Consider the following 15,859-nt stretch of genomic DNA (forward strand, 5'->3'; position numbering starts at 1 on the left):
CCACCCCTAGTCTCCTCCAGTCCCACTCAGGATCCCAACTTTCCCTGAATAGGTACTCCTGAAGTCAGGGCTCGTGTCTGACGCACATTTTATCACCAGTACCAAAAGGACAGGTCCTGGCACACAGGTGTGAGTCAAAAATGTTTGATGGACCTGCTGAAACCTCTAATCTCTAGGCTTTTATCAATAACTGTGCCCGCAAAATTCACCCCAAAGGTGCTACCTCCTCGGCCTCCACCAATCTCTAGGGCACTCTCGATGCTTTCCCCTAGCGTTTTCCTTCCTCACATTTGTGCCTGGAGCTGGCTCAGCGTTGAACCCGACGCTGTTTTCGGAATCTTAGGACATAAGTGCCTTGGTTGCTCAGGCACTGCAGGTGGGGAGTGAGTGGAACCCCCGCCCCCGCCGCCCCAACCTCCGGAAATGGGCACGCTCTGGGGCCGAGTTTCTATAGCAACCACACCAGCAAATGGGCCCACCCCCAGACAGTTTCTCCTGGGAGGACCGGGATTTTGGTTCCCGCATTCGTCTCTATGGTTTCGACAGCCTAGAAGGACCAAAACGACACTTCCGGGAAGGTGGCGGCTCACAAGGCAGATCTGGCACATGTTTCCGCCGGGAGGACCCCGCAGTGACGGTAAGGGGGCTACTGTCTCCTGAGTGGTGCCAGTTGGAGCCCGGGCTCAAGAGAGTAGTGTTATCCAGATAAAACTGCGGCGGAGGCGGAGGGGGCTGGAATGTAGATCTTAAAGGAAGGAGGCCTGGGGAAAAGGTAGCCGGCTCTTCAGATCCGCTGTAAAAAGAGAGGCCCAGGACCACTTTTCCAGAAAATCGGGTTGACTGGAGAGGAGACAATTCCTGAAAGTGTGCTCGCAGCCTTCCCAAAGACGGCGGCGCACAGCCTGAGACCTAGTTGCTTTTGTCCACAGGTGTCCATTGTAAGTCCACAGCAATTCCCACCTATGCCATTCAGTTCAACAAATGACTGAACGCATTCTCAGTTCCTGGCGCTGCACGAAGTGCACCGAGGTTGGGGAATAAAGCCCGTCTCTGATTCCAGGGCGTATTGTTTCGAATTACCGCGACAAGGGACAGGCTGTGGTAATGCTGCAGAAAGCACAAAGATCTGTAAGAGACTCAGGAATGTGGTCATTAGCGCTGGTTCTGGAATAACTGAGATCCTGGACCCAGTACATGCCAGTTATTTGATGTGGGCAAGTAATTAAACTTCGCAGTGCTATTTCTTCGTTTGCGGATTCCAGTAATACCATGTCCTAAAAGGATTGTTGGGAGAATTAAATGAGATAATCGGTGTTAAGCAATTAGCAACAGGCTGTCATCGAGTAAATGCATAAGTATTATTATATTATTACTGAAATTTGGGAGCTAATAGGTCATAGATACCTTCTGAGAAGAAGAGTTTTGAGGTGGCTTTAAAGACTTAAGTGTTTGAATTTTACTTTAACAATATCAAGAAGCATGATAGGGCCATTTCTTCACTCAATGTTTTTCTTTTTTTAAATATATTTTTATTGATTTCAGGGAGGGAGAGAATCATTAATTGGCTGCCTCCTACAAGCCCCCTACTGGGGATTGAGCCTGCAACCCCGGCATGTGCCGTGACCGGAATCGAACCTGAGGCCCTTCAATCTGCAGGCGGACACTCTATCCACTGAGCCAAACTGGAATCGAACCTGAGACCCTTCAATCTGCAGGCGGACACTCTATCCACTGAGCCAAACTGGCTAGGGCTTTCACGCAGTGCTTTTCTGTCGGGACTGTCAAGGTATCTGCTAGGTTTACAGGTAATCGTTCTTCACAGTAGAAATGTGAACAGAAATGTGAGTCATTCTGAATTTGCTATTTTCAAACCTAACCAGACTGGTCATCATTCTTTTTTTGTTTTTTGTATTTTTATTTATTTTAGAGAGAGAAGGGAGCGGGGGGGGGGGGGGGAGATAGAAACATCAATTGGCTGTGTCCTGCATGCCCTCTACTGGGGATCGAGCCCACAATCCTGGGCATATGCCCTGACCCGGAATTGAACCGGTGACTTTTTGGTTCATGGGACGACACTCAACCAACCGAGCCACAGTGGCTGGGCTTGTCATCATTCTTAAGCCTAACATATAACGTTTAGGAGGGGTGACTTAATGATGTATCTCAGCCTGGCTGGTGTTGCTCAGTGGTTGAGCATCGACCTATGGACCAGGAGGTCATGGTTCGATTCCCGTTCAGGGTGCATGCCTGGGTTGCAGGCTTAATTCCCAGTTCAGGGTGTGCCAAAGCAGCCAGTCAACGATTCTCATCATTGATGTTTCTTTTTTTTTTTTTTTTTTTTAATATATTTTATTGATTTTTTTACAGAGAGGAAGGGAGAAGGATAGAGAGTTAGAAACATCGATGAGAGAGAAACATCGACCAGCTGCCTCCTGCACACCCCCTACTGGGGATGTGCCCGCAACCAAGGTACATGCCCTTGACCGGAATCGAACCTGGGACCTTTCAGTCTGCAGGCCGACGCTCTATCCACTGAGCCAAACCGGTTAGGGCTCATCATTGATGTTTCTATCTCTCTCTCCCTCTCCCTTCCTCGATGAAATCGATAAAAAAATACATATTTGAAAAAATGATGTATCTGATTTTTTTTAAAGCATACTTACTAGATCTTCCTAAACTCACATGAAAGTTTTACCTTCAGAACTGTCACTTTGGGAGGCTACAGGATTACTCCAGTAATGCCAATGATCAGCTTTAAAAATAGTCTGCAGTGCTTGTAATAAACGATCTGTATAAGTTAACTTTAGTGAATCAAGTCAGCAATAGTAGTCTTAGTTTTGAATGCCTTTTATAGTAAGCCACCTTAACCATTCCAGAGGCAAATTTGGTATATCAGTTCAATAAAGCCATTTTGGGGTCCAAAAAGAAGAACAGTGGAATGACTATAAAAATGCGATTAGGGCCCTGATCGGTTTGGCTCAGTGGATAGAGCGTCGGCCTGCAGACTGAAGGGTCCCAGGTTCGATTCCGGTCAAGGGCATGTACCTTGGTTGTGGGGGTGGTGTGCAGGAGGCAGCTGATCGATGTTTCTGACTCTCTGTCCCTCCCCGTTCCTCTCTGTAAAAATAGTCAATAAAATAATTAAAAAAAAAAATGTGATTAGGCCCTGGCTGGTCTGGCTCAGTTGGTTGAGCATCATCTGGTACACTGAAAAGTCACTGGTTCAATTCCAGGTCAGGGCACATACGAGGTTGCGGGCTCAATCCTGGTCAGGGTGTGTGCAGGAGGTGGCTGATCAATGTTTCTCTCTCACATCAATGTTTTTCCCTCTCTCTCTCCCTTTCTCTAAAATCAATAAAAACATTTTTTAAGGAATCACTTTTTTAATTATTTTTTTTTTGTTAATCCTCACTTGAGGATATTTTCCCATTGATTTTTAGAGCGAGTGGAAGGGAGGAGGAGAGACAGAGAGAGAGAGAGAAACATCAGTGTGAGAGAGACACATCAACTGGTTGCCTCCTACATGCACCCAGTCAGGGCGAGTAATCAAGCCTTGACCAGAATAGAACTTGGGATCCTTCAGTCCACAGGCCGATGCTCTATCCACTGAGCCAAACTGGCTAGGGCAATAACAACAATTTTTAGAAAAGAACGTTATATTTAATAATGGAGATGTGATAGAAAGAGGGTCACTTTAGAGTCGGGCAACCTACGCTCATATCCAGCTCCATCTCTTACTAGCTGTGTAATCCCAGGCAAGAAACACAGGTTTTATTTTCCTCATTTGTAAAGTAATGATAATACCTAACAGGACTGTCAGGACTAAATGAAACTAGAATATGGGTAATCCACCAGTTGTGCATTAAGCGCTCAGTAAGAGTGTCCTTCCTGAGCTGGACAATTTCAAGAGGGGTGCTTGGACAAGACGGAAAGACAGTGGCAGTGGGGAAGAGGTGTTTAGCGCCCACACGGAAAGGACAGTGTAAATGCTAGGGCATAGGTATAGGATATGGGCTCTATGAAGTACTGTTATAACTCAGGTTAACAAGCGTCTCATTGCTTTGTTCTTACCTGGTAATAAACCATGGGAGAAGTTTTCATGTACTGGCAGAGTGGGGACTGCCTGCGTTTAAGTTCTACACACATTAGCTGTGTGACCTTGAGCAAGTCATCTAAACTCTTTAGACCTCAGTTTTCTCATTTTTAAAATAGGGATAATCATACTTTCCTGGAGGTAAAGTTCAGAAAATCTTTCTGGAATGGGAAGATTAAGTGACATGATTCATGTAAGGCCTTAGCACAGCTTGGCATGCGGTGAGCTCTCCCTAAGTGTAGGTATTATTAACTTTTGTTGTTGTTGTTGTTTAAATATATTTTATTGATTTTTTACGGAGAGGAAGGGAGAGGGATAGAGAGTTAGAAACATCGATGAGAGAGAAACATCGATCAGCTGCCTCCTGCACACCTCCTACTGGGGATGTGCCCGCAACCAAGGTACATGCCCTTGACCGGAATCGAACCCGGGACCCCTGAGTCCGCAGGCCAACGCTCTATCCACTGAGCCAAACCAGCTAGGGCTATTATTAACTTTTGACATGTTGGCATTGACCTCTGTGGTTAGACAGGGCTCCTTCCTCTGTCTCTGCCTCAGTTTCAGGAAAGGATTCTCGTAAGAGCAATCAGGATGGATTTGATGTAGGATGGCTCTCTCCTTTCTTCTTAAAGGGATGATAAGTGACCTCTTCTTCTCTGGTGAGGACCTGAGGACAGTGACTCTTTTCTCAACATGAAGGTCACCCCGGAGGTTAGGAGTCATGGGATGAAGTTTGCTGAGGAGCAGCTGCTAAAGCATGGATGGACTCCAGGTGATCCCCATGGGTACCTTCCACATGACCCCAATTCCCTGCCTACCCTCTGCCCAAGGGAGAGACAACATCCTGGATTAACTCCATGCAGTCCACTCAATTGGAGAAGGAAAACTAGCTTAAAGGGAAATTTGCAGAAGAAAATTTCTGACTTTTCCAAAAAAGGGGAGAAGAGGAAGCAATTTGACAGTGGGTATTAAGAAGTGGTTGGGAGGACTGGGGCAGAGGGGAAGAAACACGACATCTGTCCTGAAAGAATTATAAAGGAAAAGCTCGGGCTCAGATAACGGCGGGGACTGCGTGGAGAGGTGTCAGAAAGAATGGAACTCGGAGGGCTTCCGAGAGGGATAGAGTTTGCCCAATGCTACCAGTGGCATGTGTTGGGGTGCCTTGTGAGAGCATGGGGCAGGCAGAATAAGCTAAGTCACTCACTGTCTTCTGCAGGCAAAGGCCTGGGCCGGAAGGAGAATGGCATTACCCAGGCCCTCAGGGTGACGCTAAAGCAGGACACTCATGGGGTAAGACTGGGCAGGCTGAGGGAGGTGTGGATGGGGGAGAGGGGGAACCCTTAGGACAGGGAGGCAGGTTCAGAGTTCATACTTCTTCCTCTGGCAGGTGGGACATGACCCTGCCAAGGAATTCACAAACCACTGGTGGAATGAGCTCTTCAACAAAACGGCAGCCAACTTGGTAGTGGAAACTAAGCAGGTATGAACTCGAATAGGTGGGCATGGGAAACATGAGGGCCTGGGACATGTGGAGGTGAGGGAGCAGGGGTATGTCACCCACTCACTGAAACTTCCCCACAGGATGGAGTACAGATAAGGCGCCTTTCTAAGGAGACCACCCGTCATAATCATCCCAAGCCCAACATGCTGTATCAAAAGTTTGTGAAGGTATTAGAGGCTGGGGGTGAGAGGGTTCATTCTTTTCTTTTCCTTCCTTGGGGCCTGGACAGTTGCCTTGTATGCCCTACATATTCTCAGGATTGTCCTAAGAGTGGGTCCTGTGACCAACCTTGCTGTTGCTTCCTAGTAATTAGACTGTCCAGACCCTAGGCAAGAATTGGGCGGGGGTTGGGGGGAATGCGCGCAGCAACGGGGTGGGTGGTAGGGCATAGTCAGGAGCTGCCAGAGTGGGGCAGGGAGGGGATGTCCAATTCAAAGGACTTGGAAATCAGAGACCTGAGAGATTATCTGGTCCATTCTTATTTTGCACATGTGGCCCAAGGTGGGGCAAGAGGGGCTTGCTGAAGAGCCCACAGTTGGCTAGTAATGGCAGATAGGACTGGAACCCAGGTCTTCAGACTCCCACCTACTAAGCCTATCAATAGAAGGGAGCTAATATTTAATGGTCACCTATTATGTGCCAAGGTCTCTACATGGTATCTAGCAAATCTTTCCCATTTCTCTTCATCTCTGTGGCCATCTTCTATCCAAGACCATCATCATCTCCTAATTTCTTTTACAGCCTTATAAACCAGACTCATCACCTTTAATCTAACTCCCCACTCCAATCAGTTCACCCTCCACACAGCATCCAGTGTTCTAAAACAAAAATTTCATTGTGTCATTGATACTTCTTTGATTTACGATGACACAGATCAGATTATCAGACTGGCTCATGTGGCCTTGTCCCTGTCACCTTCTCTAGCTCTGTCTCTTGCCACTTATCTCAGGATCTTTATACTTCAGCCAGATGGAGTAATTATTTTTAAGTTTTTGCACATGCTATTCCTTCTGCCTGGGATATTCTACTCCCTTTTCTCCTTTACCTGATTTTTTTTGTCTTCCAGAGCTCAGCCACTTCTAGAAACTGTTTCCTAAACCCTGAAATCTGAGTGGGTACCCCTCTTCCAGCACAAACTCTCATCATAATTGTTAATGTTCTGCCATACTCCCTCCCCCCTACCATGTAGATTCCATCTGGGCTGGACCCACCATCTCATTCTTATTCCACTCTGTATCCTCAACCCTTGGCCCATAGTAGGTTCTCAATCTGGTCAAATAAAGTACTGTGCATAGGTGTTGGGGATGGGGGAAAGGTGCCATCTTTATTGTCAAGATACTTGGACTACGTATGGGATGACCACCCGGGGGCACTTGTCCCACTGTGAAGCCCTGATGGCCCTTTCTCCCTTCTTGTGCCCACTAGTCATGGAGGCCAGGGCTGCTCTCCCCCCACCTCCCACAGCCCTTCTCCTGCCCACGCTGAAGTATGCAATTCGGTGCACCTCTCTGTGGGTCTGCAAGGAGCAATATTGGGAGCTGGCAAATTTGTGCCTCCGGTGTGAGTTCCTGGGGAGGCTTCCAGGAGGAAAGGGATAGCAGTGGTGTGTTGTGGGCCTTGTCCACCTCATGATTCCTCCTAGACTGCCACACTGACTTCAGATGGGGAGAAGCCAGACAAGGACTTGGAAAGCTGCAGTGATGACGACAACCAGGAGCCCCAGCCTCCAAAAATGTGAGACTTCATTTTAGCGCTGGGGGCAAGTGGGAGGAGATGCTGCACATCTCAAGAGGAAGGACCAGGTCTAATAATGCTTGACTGGGGCTTCTTCGGGGTGAACTGTGTTGTACTAATCTTTGTATCTCCTGCACCTAGAAAAGTGCCAGGTCCTGAACAGTGTAGAAGGAATGTTTTAGAGGGGAGGAGAGGTCAAGCTTTCCCACCAGATCTGTAATTTCTGATCTCCCCCACCCCAACCCTCCACCAGTCTGACTGATGAGATGCTGCTCCAAGCCTGTGAGGGTCGAACAGCACACAAGTAAGTCGTTGCTTGTTAGCTCCTGGGTCTCCCTTTTCTCCCTATCACAAGCCCACCCTGAGGATGGCCTATACCACTTCTTGACTCTTTTTCACCCCAGGAAAGTGATGCATACTATCTGCCCATATCTGAAGCTGCTTTTAAGATAGTTCCTCCCCTCCCAGTTTCCCCTACAGTCTCAAGAATTAGGCTTTTTCCTGATACCCACCCTCTGACTTTGGCCCTATTTCAGGGCTGCTCGTCATGGAATTACAATGAAGGCTAAGCTTGCTCGTTTGGAGGCCCAGGAGCAGGCCTTCCTGGCTCAGCTCAAAGGCCAGGACCCTGGGATCCCTCAACTGCAGACTGAGAGCAATCCCCTCAAAAAAAAGAAAAAGAAGCAGAAAGAGGAAGAAGAGACTATAGCAACTGAAAGGAATGCAGACAAGGAGTATCCAGAATATACTGACCAGAGCATCAGGAAAAGCAAGAAGAAAAGACAACTTCAAGATAAGAAAGAGGGGACACCTGTAGAGGAGGAAGAGGTCACAGAAACAAGAGGGCTTGGGGAACTAAAGAGCAGAGAACAAACTGATCCGTCCCCCAGGAAAAGGAAGAAAAAGAAGAGGCAGCACCATGAAGAGGAGAAGCGGGGGGTCTTAGGTAAAGGAGGAGGTAAGGAGGGTGTAGGTGGCATCAGAACAGGGAAGGTAGAGAGCCGAGCACACACTGACTCACGTAGCAGAAGCAAGAGGCAGCAGTGCGAGGAGGAGGAAGACTTGAACGTAGAGGATAAAGAAGTTGAGGAAGCTGTTGTAGATGGTGGGACCAGGGAAGCAGAAAGCAGAGAGTGCAGTGGTAAGAAAAGCAGAAGCAAGAAAAGACAGCGGCATCAGGAGGAGGGTGTCTTGGACATAAGCGATGGACATGAGGATGGCAGGACTAGGGAAGCAGAGAGCAGAGCACACCCTGGCTCAAGCAGCAGAGGTAAGAAGAGGAGGCAGCAGCAAGCAGAAGAGGAAAGAGCCACAGTCAGCACTGACCAGAGAGCAAAAAAGAAGAAACTGAAGAAGAGAGACTGAAGGTCAGGTGAGGGTGGTCCTCGATCAGTTTCTTTTCAGTTGCTGAGGCCTCAGAGAGCTGAGTTGATGCGGGTCTCCTGCACTCTCCCAGTGAGGAGTCCTTCCCGAGGCGGAACCAGCTCTGGATACCAGCATGCTGCGAGGAGAGCAGTAGCACCTGCCTTAGTTGAGGAAATGGGCTTCTTCCCCTTTGCAGCTCCTCACCCAGAGATCATGAACTCGGATGCCCATTGGAGCCAGGCAGCCAAGGGACAGGAGTGCTGGGGGCTGTGGGAACAGGAATGCCGGTGCCCTCGGAAGGGGCATCCTTGCTAAAAGAAACTAAAAGGGTTGACTTATGTGATATGTCCTGATTCTTAAATATTGTGAAGCTAAGGAAAACACAAATCTCGTTCTGTGAGCTGGTTTCTAACACTATGCCAAATGAGTCAATAAACATCAGCTTGGGCTCCTAGCCTATCTATCAGTCCTGACTGGCATCTCCATTCCCAGCCTGGGAAGGTCCTAAATACAAATTAAGTTTCCTTGGCACCTTTGAAGAAATTCCTTCTGTTAACCTCCTGGGGTCTTGCTACATTGTTGAACGGGAGGGGAAAGCTTAGAGAACCTCATCCAGTGTCCTGTCTGTGTCCCTAATGGGTAAGGATTATGTGTTTATAAAGAACGAGCACACCTCACTTGGGAGACTTTTTCAGCATCTGAAAGTCAGTATTTAGTGCCCCCAAATGCCACAGTAACTTCTTGTTCTTCCCCAAAGGGACACCATATCTCCAGTGTTGCCGGCCACCCATTAACCTTTACTGTCAGAAGAGCTTTCAGGTTTCCACCGTTCTGGGAGAGAGAGAGGCACTAAGTCTTTATTGGGAAGAACACACGTCTACCTTCCCTCACTGCAGACGGTATACACACTCAGTGTCAGGGTACAGTGGCAGATTCAGCTGGTACTTCTTTTCCAGAGCAGGTGGTACGAAACGACCCCCCAGGTAGTGGTAGCGACCAGTAAAGTGGGTGGCAGACTTTTTAGGTGCAGTCAGGGAGATGAGCAAGTCTGGCTGGATCCCTCCACGGTTTCCCTTCTCCACATCCCATCCTGAAAAGAGGGTTGTATTCAGGAAGAGCAGAAGAGGCCAGATGTCTGTCTAGTCCTCTTCCAAACCTCGCTCTACCCTAGTCCTAAAGAAATGGGGAGCCCCATTTAGGACTGCATCCTCACCTGAGGAATTGGCATCCTTGGAGCTCCATGTATCCCTAGGCTTTGGTCTCTTGGAGCCAACAGGCAAAGGTTACTCCTGAACTCTGCTCCTAGCTGTGTTCTGCACCTCTAGACTCATTTTAGACTTGGTCTAAGCCTTGGGTCAAGAATCAGGATTCCTAGGTACCTACCTCAAAACCGGGCAGGGCCCCAATCCCAACCTCCTTGAACCCAGCACCTGAGGGAATGTCGATGCTGGCAATGGGCACAGTGAGTCCACTCAGGACACTCAGGATGCTGCGGAATGGCTCCCGAACATCTCCCTTGAAGCTGAAGCCAAAGATGGCATCCACCACCAGCTCATATAGCTCATCGATCAGCTTGGGCTGTGGTGGAGCAAGAAAAGTAAAGGATGTCAGAGCCAGCAGCTTACAAAGAGTTAATAGGAGAGAGCTGTCCTCTGTACCCACAGAGGCACAAAGACAATTTTGTCTCATTCACATGATATTCTGAGACAGAGTTAAGTCGGTCCCTGATTCAGGTCAAGTTGAGTCCAGACACCAAGTTCTGCCTGCCTGCCATTAGGGAGGCTACAGTATCGGAGGGCCTGAGACTGGGAGTCAGGAGCGCCAGGTTCTGGTCTCGGCTTTGCCATGATCTGGTCTGTGACTTTGGACAAACGACTTTCATCCATAAAATGTGTTAAAATTTTTAAAAGCCCATCAAGCTCTCAAGTTTCCCACCCTCTAAATCCATGCATCTGCAGAAAGGGTTTTAGGCATTGACTTTGGCTCCTAAGATAATGTGTTGACTGCCTCCTAGGGGAAGAGGAATGATTACAGAGTGAAAGGAGTGACCAGGGGAGGTGGAGGGGAAAGGAAGCTTTATTTCTTTTTAAAATATGTTTTTATTGATTTTAGAGATAGCGTGAGGGAGAGAGAAACATCAATCGGCTGCCTTCTGCATAACCCTTACTGGGGATCAAGGCAGCAATGCAGGCATGTGCCCTGACCAGGAACCCAGTGTCTTTGGTGCAAGGGAAAGAGCTCAAACAACTGAGCCACACCGGCCAGGGCAAGGGGAAAGGAAGCTTTAGAAGTAGTGATGGGAACTCATAGAGCACACCTTATGGAGGAGGAGAAGGCTCTTAACTGCTTCTATTCAAATAGCATACTTTAGGCCCCTTCTGTGCCAGGCACTATTCCTACCCTCCAAGAATTCAACGTCTAGACTCTAGAAGAAGATAAGCAGATGAGCTCAGCCTAGAAACCTGAGGGAAGAGCAGAATACAATGGTTATTATGGAGGAGAGCACTGAACTGGAGCCACCTACCTCTGGGGGCATTTCACCAAGGAAAGGGATGTCCATTTTCTGACACTGGGTCACCAGGGCAGTGAAGAGTGGCTTGTTAGGTCTTTTGGGGTAATAGATGGTTGGCTGGTAGCCCTAGGAAAGGAAAGGAGTAATTCATGTTCAGATCCTAGAAACCTTACAGTCTCCCCACAGCCCTTCACATACTCACAAAGAGTTTGAGGTGTCGAGCACAGACCAGGCCATCTCCTCCGTTATTCCCGGGGCCACAGATGACCAGGACAGTAGGGGGGCTCCTGGACATTGACGTGGGGGGATATGCCTGAAGGCAGAACCAGAGGGGAATCAGAGTAGGTTTGCGCCAAACAGCCCAAGCTTGCCCCAACTGTCCCACTCCATTGGGTTCAGGCCAGGGGGCCTGGTGAAGAGTTGCACCACTGACCTTGGCAATGGCTGTAGCACAGCTCAGCCCAGCCAGCTCCATGAGTTGGTCCACGCTGAACTGGTACTCCTTAAATAGCTCCTCGTCCACGGCCTGAGCCTCCTCCTGGCTGAGCAAACCCTCTGCTCAAGGGCTCGGTCTCGCCGGCGGCACAGCGTCCCAAGTCCCGCACAGTAGGGAGAGCCCTCCGCCCGCGCGCCCGGCCGGAGCCCCGCCTACCTCAAGTACTTCACCAGCGCGCTCGCCATGACCTCTGGGTCCCCGCGGCCACCCGAGCTCAGTCGCTGCGGCCCCCACCAGGGGGGTCCCACACGACAGGCGTTGGCCTGGGATCTGACGCGCGGCAGGCGCGATCCCGCCACCAGCAGCCCAAACCCGAACAGAGACCACAGCCGGGACATCCAGCTCGCGGGGCGCGCCCTCGGCCCTGCCCGCCGCCCTGGCGCATGCGCAGCGCTATGTCCCGCCCCCCGAGCGGCCTGGGCGGGACCGCTCGCCGGAAGCGCCTTAAGGCTCCCGCTCGCTTTGCTGCGCGCCCAATTCTTCAAGTTTAGCGTAGCAGTGAGCCCGGGTTCCTGCCCTACTACTAACTAACTGAGTGAATTTGGACTCTCGAAGTTTCAGTTTCCTGTCTATAAAATGGAATAAGGTACATACATTTCATAGGGTGGTAATGCATGCAAAGCGTCAACTGGAGCGGGTACTTAGGACTCAATAAATTAAGCTAGTGTTCTTATGTACGCTGCTACTAAGCGTTTTATATAACTTAGGGCCCTCTCCTCACATTAGCTCCCCCTAACTCTGTTTACCAGGATAGTACAATGTATTTCCTAATCATACAGAATACTTACCTCTTTATCAAAATAATAGTAATAGAGCCGAAACCGGTTTGGCTCAGTGGATAGAGCGTCAGCCTGTGGACTAAAAGGTCCCAGGTTCGATTCCGGTCAAGGGCATGTACCTTGGTTGCGGGCACATCCCCAGTAGGAGGTGTGCAGGAGGCAACTGATCGATGTTTCTCTCTCATCGATGTTTCTGACTCTCTATCCCTCTTCCTTCCTCTCTGTAAAATATCAATAAAATATATTTAAAAAATAATAATAATAATAGTAATAGAAAGTAGGATGAGTATGCCATTGTCAAAAATGCTGAAACCATGTTCTCCAGGTCACGATAATATTTCAAGAAAAACCTGGAGAGGAAAACTAAATCTCTTACCCAAGAACTTTTAAGAATGTAAACACAGCCCTAACCGGTTTGGCTCAGTGGATACAGCATTGGCCTGCGGACTCCAGGGACCCGGGTTCGATTCCGGTCTAGGGCATGTACCTTGGTTGAGGGCACATCCACAGTACGGAGTGTGCAGGAGGCAGCTGATCGATGTTTCTCTCTCATCGGTGTTTCTAATTCTCTATCCCTCTCCCTTCCTCTCTGTAAAAAAATCAATAAAATATATTTAAAAAAAAAAAAAAAGAATGTAAACACACCCTTGCATGGTTAAGGGAGAAATTTGTGGAATAACAAGTTACCATTAAGGCACTAAGATAATTACTCAGGTGGAATGAAGGTCATTTTTAAGCTAGATTTATTCTTTTCTGTATTATGAAATGCCTCCTGACTAGTTCATTGTGAATAGCAAGGACCCCTCCACCTTTTAACTTCTCTTCTGATAATCTCCTTTTTACTTAGGCTGTTTATCATCTCGTATGGGATGTACCCTTGGTCTCCAGCTATGCTTGTTTTTACATGTTTGTGGTGGGAAATTGAATTTACCAGACTGATTGTGGTGGAAAACTTTTTGTTAAACTGTGTTTATGGTTGGAAATTGGGTTTACAGTGTACATTACAATTGGATAATCTTGCCCAAGACCTCATTAACTTTGTAACTTTACCAGTATACAAATAGCTTTACTTTCATGCCTGTTTGAGAAATTAACTTGGTGATTCTGAAAAATCATTCCTAAAACACGATGTGAAGCATTTTTCTTTGACATAGATAACATTTTGAATACTTACTAGTATATGTGCCAAATGATAACATGAATCATCTTATTTCATCTTCACAACAACCCTGTTATTATTCCCATTTTACAGAAGAGAAAACTGAGACTCCAAGATGTTGAATGATATGCCCAATAGTACAGTGATAGCTGTCAGTGGAGCTAGGATTCAAGCAGCTTGACCTAGAGTCTGCAGTATTAAGCACCATTCTATACTGAACTGACTCCCAAATGCATATGTATATAATTAAAGTCTTGTCACTGCTGATTTCATTTTGATGAGATGTAACTATAAAATAATGACACAAAGCATCCCATCACACACACACACACACACACACACACACACACACACACACACAGAATTTACCGAACAACTAAATGACAGCTGACCCCAGGAAGGCAGGGTCCAAGACCTAGTCCACTTGGTTGCTGTTCCTCACTTTTTTTTTTTTTTTTTTTTTTTTTTTGCCGCTCTGACCAAATAAATAGGTGTAATTTTGATTCATTCACATTGGATAGCTATTGTTGTATTGGTTGTTGTCATTTTTTAAAAAATATATTTTATTGAGTTTTTTACAGAGAGGAAGGGAGAGGGATAGAGATAGAAACATCGATGAGAGAGAAACATGGGTCAGCTGCCTCCTGCACACCCCCTACTGGGGATGTACCCGCAGCCAAGGTACATGCCCTTGACCGGAATCGAACCTGGGACCTTTCAGTCTGCAGGCCAACGCTCTATCCACTGAGCCAAACCAGTCAGGGCTGTTCCTCACTTTTGGAGTTTTCTTTGGGAAATACCTTCAAAGTCAATTTAGAAAGGACCCATGGATTGACCACCTACTGAGTGCCAGATGCTTTACATAGATTATCTAATTTGATCCTGTCAATCCTATGCTATATTTTTCTCCTCATGTTATAGATAAGGAAATTGAATGGCAGAGAGAAGTCAAGTAATTCTTCTAAGATAATACAGCTATTAAATGGTAGAGCCAGTGGTGGTTAATACTGAATTGGCAATACTCCTGGGTGGCAGACACTGCTACTTATCCCTCAAAATCCGTTCTTTTTCCTTTGATAACGGAATCCCTGAAATCTCTCTGGCCACATGGATGCCCATCTAACACTGCATTTTCCAGTCTTCCTTGCAGCAGCTAACCATACACGTGTGACTAAACTCCAACCAATGAGATTTGAACAGAAATGATATATGTAATTGGTAAGTCATAAACTTAAAAAAAATGTTTTCTTCCACTTTCTGGCTAGAAGGAAGGTGTTATACTGGAGCTGGAGCAATCTTTAGACCATGAGATGTAAATCCCAGGTTGAGGATGGAAGAGTAAATCTATGTAAAGCTTCACAGAGCACTATATTAGCCCTGGGCCACTGATATGAGACAGGAATAGAGTTCTCTCTGGATCAAGGCACTGTTATGTTGGCTTTTGTTATATAATTGGTGAGACTGCATTCTAATCAAGACAAAAGAATATACTCCGTTTACATAAGGAAGGTTAACAGATGTGTCCCCAGCACCTACTTCTGTGCCTAGCACATACTGGTAGTAGGTCCTCTACAAATAATTTTTTATTTTTTTTTAAATACGTTTTTATTGATTTAGAGAGAGAGAGAGAGTAAGGGAGAGGGATAGTGAAACATCTCTGAGAAACATCATTAGTTGTCTCCTGCACGTCCCCTACTTTACATCTAGCCCGTTGTCCCATGCACTGAAAGGATGCAGATTTGATTTCTAGTCACACTCTTGGCTCAGCAATTTATATAATATTTAATTAAATTACAATAACACATACAACCAGCATAAATACATTTTTTGTCAAGTAAACAATGGCTTTACTGGGGGAGTGGAACTGCCCAGCATTACAGAAGAAGGGACTCACTACCTAGGTTAGAATCACGGCTTCTCCACTTACTAGCATGACCTGGGAATACAAACAACTTAAGATTTTTTTGCTCTCTATTCCTCACTGTGAAAGGGGATTCGCCTGCTGTGATTAAAGGAGAAAATAGTTGTGAACCACTTAGAACAATGTGTGGCATGTGCTAAGTGATTAAAAACCCATATTTAATATCATTGTTGTGGCTACTGGCAGCAGTTGTCCCACAGGCTATAGGCCTCAGGGGCCTGCATCCAGCCTCTGCTATGTTTCATGGAGGAAGTGGAATGCATTGGTTGGTTAAGCTGTACCTTCTATCCTATATAATA

General features: G+C 47.1%; 2 protein-coding genes across 7 annotated transcripts; one reads left to right on the forward strand and one right to left on the reverse strand.

Moving 5' to 3' along the window:
• Positions 1-545: 545 nt before the first annotated feature.
• On the forward strand, positions 546-9,154 carry GPATCH4 (G-patch domain containing 4). 3 transcript variants are annotated; one of them, XM_080649007.1, is made up of 9 exons: positions 561-637; positions 1,657-1,786; positions 4,726-4,865; positions 5,310-5,383; positions 5,481-5,573; positions 5,675-5,761; positions 7,237-7,328; positions 7,582-7,632; positions 7,865-9,154. In XM_080649007.1, the coding sequence occupies exons 3-9, from the start codon at positions 4,787-4,789 to the stop codon at positions 8,691-8,693; spliced, it is 1,305 nt and encodes a 434-aa protein (XP_080505133.1). In that variant the 5' UTR covers positions 561-637; positions 1,657-1,786; positions 4,726-4,786; the 3' UTR covers positions 8,694-9,154. The 3 variants fall into 3 exon arrangements, with proteins under 3 accessions (XP_080505132.1, XP_080505133.1, XP_080505134.1); XM_080649008.1 differs by having other exon boundaries at positions 564-637; positions 1,657-1,805; XM_080649006.1 differs by lacking the exon at positions 1,657-1,786 and having other exon boundaries at positions 546-637.
• NAXE (NAD(P)HX epimerase) lies at positions 960-12,092 on the reverse strand. Of its 4 annotated transcripts, none has more exons than XM_080649009.1 (6): positions 11,858-12,092; positions 11,639-11,747; positions 11,408-11,518; positions 11,218-11,331; positions 10,077-10,271; positions 960-1,274 (listed from the first exon to the last, which is right to left on the reverse strand). In XM_080649009.1, the coding sequence occupies exons 1-6, from the start codon at positions 12,037-12,039 to the stop codon at positions 1,077-1,079; spliced, it is 909 nt and encodes a 302-aa protein (XP_080505135.1). In that variant the 5' UTR covers positions 12,040-12,092; the 3' UTR covers positions 960-1,076. The 4 variants fall into 4 exon arrangements, with proteins under 4 accessions (XP_080505135.1, XP_080505136.1, XP_080505137.1 ...); XM_080649010.1 differs by lacking the exon at positions 960-1,274 and adding an exon at positions 9,523-9,783 and having other exon boundaries at positions 10,124-10,271; XM_080649011.1 differs by lacking the exon at positions 960-1,274 and adding an exon at positions 9,523-9,783.
• Between the last annotated feature and the right edge of the window lie 3,767 nt (positions 12,093-15,859).

This window comes from Plecotus auritus (assembly GCF_963455305.1).
Source record: "Plecotus auritus genome assembly, chromosome: 12".
Classification (NCBI taxonomy): Eukaryota; Metazoa; Chordata; class Mammalia; order Chiroptera; family Vespertilionidae; genus Plecotus; species Plecotus auritus.